General features: G+C 42.5%; 1 protein-coding gene across 4 annotated transcripts in view; it reads left to right on the top strand.

The window, feature by feature from the left end:
• Positions 1-1,087: 1,087 nt before the first annotated feature.
• The window catches only part of PHACTR2 (phosphatase and actin regulator 2), a 67,499-nt gene continuing 58,155 nt past the window's right edge, over positions 1,088-10,431 (top strand). Inside the window, exon 1 of one of the 4 annotated variants that reach the window (XM_042469222.1) lies at positions 1,088-1,296. In XM_042469222.1, coding sequence (XP_042325156.1) covers positions 1,254-1,296 — 43 coding nt within the window. In that variant the 5' untranslated portion in view covers positions 1,088-1,253. The remainder of the gene's footprint in view (positions 1,297-10,431) is intronic. The other 3 variants (XM_042469214.1, XM_042469233.1, XM_042469242.1) reach the window with 3 other exon arrangements.

Here is a 10,431-nt window from a genome sequence, read left to right as displayed (position 1 = left end):
TATACTAATTGGTATTATTTTAGAGATATTTAATCATGTAATATTGTTTTAGATTGTATACCGCATGGCAGGTTTTTATTCTTCTTTCTTTGCTTCTTTTGTTTGACCCTTACTAGGTCAAGTGCTGTGCAAACTTTACAGTGCTCTAGAAATAAATGTTAATAACAACAACAGCAACAACAACAACCCCACTGGGTGACCCTCTCAGCCTCAGAGGATGGCCATGGAAAAACACACACACACACACACACACCATGAAGAAACCTGTAGAAAAGACCCATGGCAAGTTGGGAAAGACTTGAAAGCACAACAACACATCTACATGGCTCAGGGCCACACTATTTGGCAGACGGTTTCTCCTTGTCTGGACTGGCCTGGACTCTGAGACCCTCTGGAGAGGCCCTTCTCTCCCTCCCAACACGGCTGAAGGCCTTCTCAGTGGCTGCCCCCAGACTCTGGAGCTCCCTGCCCAGGAGATGAGAAGGGCTCCCTCCTTGAGGGCCTTCTGCCTGTTCACACAGGCGTTTAGGGAATCACTATAAGGACCGGCTGGGATGTTGGACTATTTTTAAACATTTGATACAGGTCTTTTTTTCTATGTATAGCTTTATCTTTTTAAAAGTGTGTTTTGTTCTTTTAATAACTATCAGTTTTAATGCTGTAATAATGTAATTGCTTTTTAATGTACTTTTTTCTGTTTTTGAACAGTTCTGGGAAAAGAGTGGGATACAAAAATATAATAATAAGAATCATCATCATCATCATCATCATTGAAAAAGAACAGACTTGAAATGTTGCTGCTAAGCCCCCCCCCCCCCTCTCTGGCTGAAGCCCTTGAGGCTCCTTTCCTTTCCCAGCCCAGGGCTCTTTGGTGCTGCTGCTGGCTGGGGCTGGGCTGGCCCTGGCCCCTCCCTCCCTCCCTGCTTCCCTCGCCAGGACGGAGCCAGGCTTTGCCCCTTCCAGTGGCCAGGCAGCGGGGAAGGAAGGAGAGGCACTTGCAGGGACTCCTAGAGCCCCAGAGGAGAGCTGGGCTGCTGCTGCTGCTGCTGCGAGAGGAGAGGAGGAGGGCTTACAAGAAGAACTCCCTCGGAAAAGGAGGCAGAAGTTGCAGGGAGGGAGGGAGGGAGGGAGAGGCTGCCAAGGCAAAGGAGCAATAGCAGCAGCAACAGGCGAGATGAGCCCTTGGGAGCTTTGCTGGGCGAGGAGACCTTCTTCCCAAAGGACCCCGAGAGCCCCCTGATCGCTGGGAAAAGATGGGCCAGACCTCCGTCTCCACTCTTTCGGAGCAGGCCAGTGGTAAGTCCAGGCAAACGGGGGATCAGCCAGCCAGCAGCCTCCCTTCCCCCAAGTTGGAGGAGCAAGCAGAGGGAGGCAGGGAGACTTTGTAGCCCAGAGCCCTGGCAAAGTATTCCAGCGCAGAGCAGCTAGGTACAGATTTCTTTGGCCAGGAGGAAGGAAAGGACTGTTTTAAAGACACACACAGCAACAAGAGTTGGGAGCAGCCTTGGGCTTCCCCTCTTCCTCTTCCTCCTCTTGGTAGGAAATGCCTTCTTTCTCTCCTTCGGGGTTGCTTTGGAGCTTCCCAGGGAGGGCTGGAGTCCTTAAGAGAAGCTCTGCTGCTCCAGAGGCAGAAGAAGAAGGCACGCCTTGCAGTCCTCCTGGGGCTGGGCGCTTGGTTTTTAAACAGAGAAAAGAAACAAATCAGGGATCCTTTCTGAAGTACGGAGACAGGGTTTTGTGGCGGAGATGGTGAAGTCGGCGCCCAGCTTCTCCTTGTTATTCGCAAGCCCTTGTTTCCTCTCTCAAAAGCCTGGGTTTATTAGGATATGGCTGGCGGTGCAGGGTTCACAGGGGAACTTCACCCTTCTTCCTCTTGCAATGGAAAGCAGAGATCTGTGAGTGGTGCTTTAGCTGTTTTCCTCCCAGTTGTCTTTTCTGTGCTGCTGTTTTACTTTCAGTTATAACTTCATTGACTTGTAAAGTATAAACTGGAACAACAAATGCATGTCGAGGTCTTGGCTGGTTCGTTTTTTTAGACCTCCCTTCTGTTTTGGGTCTGATATTCTAAACAGCAAGTAGTGACACTGGCAGGAATTATTAGAGCTCTAGCTATCTCTAGACAGTGGGCTCAGAATTCCTTAAGTAACATACAGGGGAATTGATGGGATGTATTTTGTTTGCAGAACATATGGTTCAAATTACTAATCAATATCTGATCTTTGGAAGTGTCTGCTCACAAACATGTTCTGTTAATTTAACAATAAATCGGCAAACACCTAGAATAATGAAAGAAAGTACATACACACAGAGTCTAAATCCATACCAGAAATGTATATTGTCCATTCAAGCCGTGGCGCCTGTTGTTGTTCCCTGAGTCGTAACTTTGTACATTAATTTCCTCATTTTGACAGAACGCATAATGCACCTGCATGCCTCAGAGTAAATGCGCAATTTACACAGTAGACACAATTCCAGAGGCACTCTGCTTTTCCCATAGCCAACATGCAACAGGCAGATAGTGCACCCCAAAATTTTCTTGTGTGCCAGGGACTTCTCCCCTCCATTGCCAGGGGACATGCTGGTGGCGCCTGCCTTGGTCCTGCTTCCGATTGGTAGCAGAGATGCTGAAGAACAGGAAGTGGAAGTCTCTTGGGCATCCTGTTTCCTTTTTGATATCATCATCATGCTAGCTCTGATGAGACCTTGAGTAATATGTGCGAATGTGTCGAGGAGTCTCACTTCACCTACCTAGTGATGTTCTTTTGTTGGAACAGTACGTCCCAGAGCCATTCGACACATTGCCATTGGGAATGCTTTGCTATGGATTAGAAATGGCGTGACTAGTAGTTAAAAGAAGTGTCAGATTCTTTTGCTTGAAGTACAGCTTTATTGTGGCCAAGTAAAAATCAAACTTGTTTTCTTTCTTCAGTGGCAGTTTTGTTGTGCCATGTAGGCTAGTTACTGAACATATGCTGAAGCAAGACCTGGCAGTTAAAGATATTTGTATAATATCTTGTACAGTATTTACTGTTTTATGGTGTCAGCTTTGAAATCAAGGCCCGCTCCCATCTGCACTACCTAAAGGACAAGGAATAAGGCAGCGAACCCAGACCACCGTGTGTCAGAGGATGATTTCCGTTCTCATGCACACACTTGCATGCTCAGGTCCAAAGTGCTTTCAGTTCTTTGCACCCTTCCTCTGGAAACAGAAGGGAAAGGGTAAGAGAGGGCAAGACTGTGTGCATGTGTCTGAGGAAGGAGGGTTCCTACTCCCTCAAAGTTCAGCATAATCAGAAATCCAGCTTCCAGCTAGGGCTGCATCCACGCTGGAGAAATAACCCAGTTTGGCACCACTTTAACTCTTTGTCTGTCTCTTTGCTATGGAATTTTGGGAGTTGGAGTATGTTGTGGGGTCCAGGACAGAGCTCTGCTCCGCTCTGGGCCCACAATAAACTCCAACCCCCAGAATTCCATAACCTTGAGCCAGGGCAGTTAAAGCGGTGCCAAACCAGGTTATTTCTCCAATGTGGATACAGCCCAGATTTCTTTCAGAGGAGTTGGGAGGAAGGGTAAAAACTCCTACTTGCTTTGATCTCTTGTTCAAAAAGCAACTCAGGAATCTGTTATGTGCCTCAAAGAGGCATAGTTGATCTCGTGCGCTTGCAGTTGCCAGTCTAATATTCCAGCTTCGCTTTTGTTCCAGGGAATTTCATCCTAAAATATTGCAACTTCTCATTCAGCATAGATAACAATTAATCTGACATCTGAAAGAGTTGAGCTTGCTAAATCAAAAAAGAAACAGGTTTTCTAGAAGAACAAGTTTTCTTTTTCTGAACCATGGCGAACTGGGAACAGAAATCCTTGTTATAACTCATTTTCTTTGCAAGTCATTCCCCCCTTATATGTACACTGCTAGATGATTCAAAGTAGACTTTGACCGCTTTCTCAACAGTCCAACCAAAGTATGCCTGGATTTTCTTACAAAATGGAGCTAATCATAAAGTTAATCTCTTCCTCAAGCACCTACTAAATTTCTTTTGACATACCACTGTATATCTACCAGGAATGTTTTAAATCATTATCTAAATGATAAGACCAATAACTTAAAAATGCCTTTGTAATGAGTGTGTCCTGGGTGGGATTAATGCTCCCCAAACTTGTGATATTCCAGCAAACCAAAAGTTGTTCATGCTTTTGAGAAAGGATAGAATTGAGATGGCTTAAAGAAGCCTTTTAATGTTATTCCCAGAGGGTTGGCAATATATTTTGAGGATAGATGTCTTAATAGTGAATTGGGTACTTAGAAACAGCCTAGCAAAAGCCAATGCATGAGTGGATTCACAACTTACCTGGTGTCCTCATCCTTTTCCAATGGTGCTAGGGGCTGAGGTGTGCAATGTGACCCTTTTGTGAGGTTTCCTAGGTGTCCATGCAGACCTACAAGCATCAGCCTGTGGCTGTAGAGGTGTGCTACTACTAACTGTGTTTTAGGGAACTAAAAACTGACCATGAAAGGAAAAGGTGTTCAGTGTTTTAAAGGTCCAAAGCATACTGCAGTGCTCTGGCTCAATGCTAGGGGATTCTGGGAACTGTAGTTCTGTGAGACATTTAGGCGTGTTACAGACCGCTCAAAATGGGCGGTCTCGCACCGCTGCCGGTTGCAGCACGGAGGAGCCCCAGCATCCAAACCGCTGGGATCCTCCGCGCTGCAAATAAGAAGCACCAAAATGGCGCTTCTCTTTGCGGCGCGGATATGACGCCGCCAGGTGCCAATGGTGCACTCGCAGCATCATATGTGCCGCACGACATGTGGATGCAGCGCGTCCACTACGTAAAGATGGCCCCGTGTGGAATGGGTGCCGCCATTTTGTACGGACTCAGTCCGTATCAGAGTTAGGGGCGTCCGGAAGGGATGCCCCTTTCTAACCCTAATACAAACCCAGTCCGTACTTTATGCCCATCTGTAATGGGCCTTCGCTTTCTCTATCAGAGAGCTCTGGCTACAATAAACTACAATTCCTAGAATTCCCTAGCACTTAGCTGGGGCAGTTAATGTGGTCTCAAACTGGATTATTTCTGTAATGTGTTTTGGACCATGGAATAAAATGCAGTGGCTGAGTAAGAAGGGAGACAAAAGATTTTAAAAATCAATAAGTATTAAGATTGGCTTTCAGTTTGCTTTCCAAACAAAAGATGTGAAGTTTTGAAGACTTTAGAAAAATGGATATTGTACAATTTTTTGGAGAGGAGCAAATACACAGTAATCAATTACTGCCCCAAATCTGATGTGCTCTAGTTGCTTTTCCTCATGCTTGAATTTCCCTTGATCACTGGACAATTTGCATGTTCTTATCAAGATTTCTGCTGTTTATATCTCCACATGTCTTGAGATAATTGGATTAATCCTAGAAAGGATACAGTTCTATTTTGACGTAAATCAGGTAGCCATATTCAGGAATAGGGTATTCTTGGTGCTGGTCCCTACGTCATTATGAAATTCTAAACTGTTTTAGAAATATGGTTAAAATATGGCTGTATAGGCAGTGGAGTTGAATTGTCTATGGCCTTGCAAGTTTTTAAATATATGTAACTATTAAAGGTACTACTTACTTTTAACTACTTACTTAATTATGTTTTAACTATAGTTTGGTGGTTTATGGCATTTATCTATAATAAAAAACAATAAACATTAAGAACAATAAATATTGTCTGTCTGAAACTTAGCACGCATACTAAAGGAACCCTATGGATGTATACCTTGGGATAGTTTATATAACCATATTAATTAATATTAATGTGTCCCTTTGTTTGAGATCTGTGGTACCAATATTAAGCCACTAACTAGCAATAGGTTTGAAGACATGTAGTCTGAAGGACAGAGTAAGCGAGCTGCTTCTAGTTCAAACCATGTTGACCTGGTACTTTGGCTAGTTAGGAATGAGTGTGCTATGTATTTTTTTTTTTGAGATGGGGGGGGGGGGGGGATTCATGTTTTTGTTGTAGCAACATGCAAAGCATCTCTGTAGATATCAAAAGTAAAACTAGATAGAAATTCTGCTTAGATTTCTTGGTACTTGTTGTCAGGATGTTTTTATTTGGCAGGGTGCTTTTTTATGTTGGGATGATGGAACTAAAATCTGTTTCCTCTCTCCTATAGGCAAATATTTATCAATCTGTAGAATCCTACTGTTTGTTGTATTTGGCAGTCAATGAAGGCATTATCTTGGGTCAGATGTTAGCTTGCTTTTCAGCTAGTTCACTGTTAGATCTCCTGGGGCTGGGTACTTCCTGTTTATGAATTTAGGAAGAGCATTTTTCCTATGTGCACACAGAGGAAGCTGGTCTTACGCTGACCGGGTAACCATTTCGCTGACAACTTCTTGCACATAGGCTACAAAAGCCATCTTTTGTTTCTGTAAAACAGAAATATTTATAGCAGCAAGTATCTCTTGAAGCTGCTTAATATAACACAAAGACAAGTGATCCAATCATATGGATACCTTCATATGTCTCCATAATGATTTTATATCAATTACTATAATTACTGTAAAAAGCATTGCGATTTGGACCCCAAACAATGGTTTCATACCTCTGCTAATCCATAGGTTATGCCTTAGCTGTGGACCTATTTTTGAGAGTAGCACAGATTACTGAGAACTGGTATCTTTAGAGCAGAAACATATGTTTCTCGCTGAGGGAAGATGCATATTTCTCAATATATCTCAGTCAGACCTCAAGCCTAGTTCTGGCATGAGTACTGCCTTTAATAATCTTCACCAGAAGAGAGATGGCTGAATATAACTCTGTTGATTTTCCTGGATCTCTGAGGCTTTTGGTACTGAAGATTAGGGATGTAATCTTTATTCTTTCTCAGTGGCAGGAAAGGATAACTCATACAATCTTCTCTTTGCTGGTAAAAACACCTTCAAAACTGAACAATTGCAAGGCATTTTCATAGATCAGGACTTACTCTGTGTAAACAAAAGGGGGAAAGGTTGGCAAAAACTTGGGATTTCTGTGCTGGAAACTTATTTTTGCACAGAAAAACAGTTTTTCAGTGCAGAAGAATTCCAGTTTTTGCGCACAAAATCCCATGTGTTGAATTTTGAAGGCATCCTACAATAAATCATCTTATTTCAGCCAGGATTCTCTTTGTTGGGATTTCCCTACACTTGGGGAAAAAACTTTTTCATTAATAAACCAAACATTTCCAGATATTTATTTCTATGCATACTATAGACTCTGTGGCCTTCTGATTTTGTTGTTGCAACCCCAGTCAACCCTAGCCTGCACAACCAGTGGTGAGGAAAGATAGAAATTGTAGCTTATTAATACTAGGAAAGGTGTACATCCAGTATTTCTGCCAAGATAAACATCTAGACAATGTCTTGAACTTGGTGTCAGGGGCACTAATAAGTTTTTAAGCATGGAGCTTTCAAGTGAGGTCATCTCAAGATCTGGAGTGAAATGTCACGAATATGTGAATGATACCCAAATCTTCTTCTCATAGAGGTGAAATGATGTGAATGCAACCTAGTCCCTGTTGGAAGTGCCAGTGGGCTGGACACGGGCCACTAATTTGGATCTCATTTCAGACAATACAGAGGCATTGTTAATGTATGATTTGTCTGCCTAGATATTTGGTGTTTCTGCTGAAGGTTCAGATTGAGTGTGAGGGTGCTTATCTTTGTTAGGGGACTCACACATGCCTCTGTGCTTCTGGGCACCTTTTATCAGCTTCACCTGTTATGCTGGCTGCCACCCTATTTCTATGGAGAGAGCCTTGCTCTGGTTAAATATGCCATATTAACCTTCACTTTGGACAGCTGCAATGCATTGTATGTGGGGCTGCCTTTGCAATTAGCCTGGAAAGTGCAGCTACTTCAGCACAGAGCTGTGGGACTGATAATTAGCGTGTGAATGGTGGTTCTACGAACACATTGTGCCTGATTTTTGCCTTCTTCACTGGCAAAGGAAGTTCTTCTCAAAGTTCTAGTTAAAATTACAGAATTCACTACCACATGAGGCATGAATCCATACAACTTTAACATGGGATTAGTCAAAGTCATGGACAACAAATTTATGCATGTCTTGCTTTATTCACCTTTTCTCTAGATTAAAATGTCCCCAAATTCTGTAACCTTTATCCACAACAAAGATGTAAATGTAGCTGACCTGCTTAAAAGCAGTTCTACAGTACAGTGAGTTTCAACACACATACAAATGGAAATGGCTAAAAAACCCCACACAGCCACAACTAAATTTCAGAAAAAGGAATTTCTCAGCATTGAGTGGCTCATGTGGAGAGGCTGAAGTCACCATTCAGGAGAAACTGTGACAGATAGGAAACTGATGGAGAGGTGTGTGTAGCTATCGCAGGAGAGGGAGGAGCATTATGGGAACATTGTGATCCCAAAGCTGTTGCCTGTGTGGTTCTGCTCAGCCTCCTCTGCTGCTGCTGTTGCCATTGCCATGTGTGTTCAAAAAGATATCATTCTGTTTTATGTGCATATACTTTGACCTTGAGTGAGTACTGTGTTCAGTTCTGGGAGCATAATTTTAAGAAGGATATAGACAAGTTGCTGTGAGTTCAATGAAGAGCAATGAGGATGCTAAAAGAGGTAAAAAGAACTAAACATATGAAGACAGGTTGGAGAAGCTGAACATGTTCAGCTCTGTGAAGAGAAGACTGAGAGGTGGCATCACTGCACTCTTTAAATACCTCAAGGATTGCCAACAAAGAGCAGGGTGCAGGCTTGTTCTCTGCCTCTTCAGAGGGTAGAATTAATTTTAGCATTAGAAGGAACTTCTTGACAGTTTGGCAGTGGAACCAGTTGCCTAGAGAAGTGGTAGGGTCTCCTTCTCAAGTTATTCTCAAAAAGAGGCTGGACATCTGCTTACTGGATACAAAGCAGAGATGAGCAAAGTGCAGCCCTGGGAATGCATGAGGCCCCATCTGGTTATTTTATGGCTCTCAAGTCCTCACCAGGCTTCCCCTGGATTGCCTTTTTCTGACAACCTCCTGGAAGGTTTCATCTCCCTCACATTGCACTGTTTAACATAAAAATAAATAAACCACAAAATATGCCCATTTTGTAGAATTCCAGCCACTTCTGATATGACCTGTGTTGGCTTGCAGCATTTTTGGCATGCTATGTAGCCCCCAGAGAGTTCTAGGTCAGAAGACTGGCCTCTGAATCTGATGTAATTTCCTGTTTCTTGTTATAAAGAGTCAGAAAGAACTACTCACAAGTACTTGTAGTACTTGTAAAAGTAGTAATTTACCATTATGATTGATATCTTTAGAGACAATCAAACTTTGCTCTGAAACATTAATGGTGTTTATAAAAACACCATCTTTTATTAGTGTCTTTGACCCTTTATGAAATACTTGTGTCATCACCAGTTATTGTTTTTGGCATCACTAGAGGATGAAATGGATTCATAGTGTAGAAAGCTGCTAAGAGATATCTATGCAGTGCCTACTCCCAGGGCTTCAGCTTCAGCTAACTTAAGCATCTGTAGTCTTAAAATAAGACAATACAAAACAGCTGTTTGGTGAGAAGGCTGGGCTTTCTTTGATCATCATTGTTGCTGTCAGGTACAACTAACCAGCTTGACCCATCTAGCTTTCATCCTTCCTTGGTCTTGCATTAACTATCAAGTCTCCGTTTATATGTAGGACACACTTGCTGGCTACAAAACTTCTGTTTTTCATCACTTTTGAATTTTGGCACACTCTTACACATTTCAACTTGTAACTTATGGTGTTTTTTTTAACTTAGTATTTAAGGGAAATAAGGATTTCTGAAATAATGTTTCCCCTCAATTATAAATAAAGCTCATTGGAGTGGACAGATAGAGTAAACAACTTTCCCCATTTATTGTAGTCATAAAACCGAAAGGTACACATCTGCTAAAGAAGATGCAACTGTGCTAGGCCTGGCTGACCAGTGATACAAGCTAGGCTTTGCTTTGTTTTTCTTTGCTTGTTCACTGCATCTTCTCTTTGCTTAGACAAGCCAAAATGCCACTGTGACAGCATCAGCTGCCAATGTTGTTGCACAGAGAGGAACCTCCTGCTCTTTATAGAATTCAAAGACACTTTTGTGGCCTTGCCTGGGAGGAGCAGGGAGGACCACTGATTGACAGCTTTCTTATGCAATGTCCTTCCAAGGCTTTGAGTCACTAGGATAGGCAGAGCAACTCAGCAACTGAACTCTATCCTATTCTGAAGATGAAACAACATTGCTGGCAAGCACAGGCAGCTACTGCTTCTCAACAACAAAAGGGTGGTGTTAGTATGGTGACTTGCAGGGAAAATATTAATTGGTAGCCAGGAAAGGATGCTTAACTCTTTGCTGCTTTTGACACACACAGTAATAATAATAATAATAATAATAATAATAATAATAATAATAATAATAATAA

This window comes from Sceloporus undulatus, chromosome 1 (assembly GCF_019175285.1).
Source record: "Sceloporus undulatus isolate JIND9_A2432 ecotype Alabama chromosome 1, SceUnd_v1.1, whole genome shotgun sequence".
NCBI lineage: Eukaryota > Metazoa > Chordata > Lepidosauria > Squamata > Phrynosomatidae > Sceloporus > Sceloporus undulatus.
Note: the sequence above shows the minus strand (reverse complement) of the source record. Positions and strands in the feature narration are given on the sequence as shown.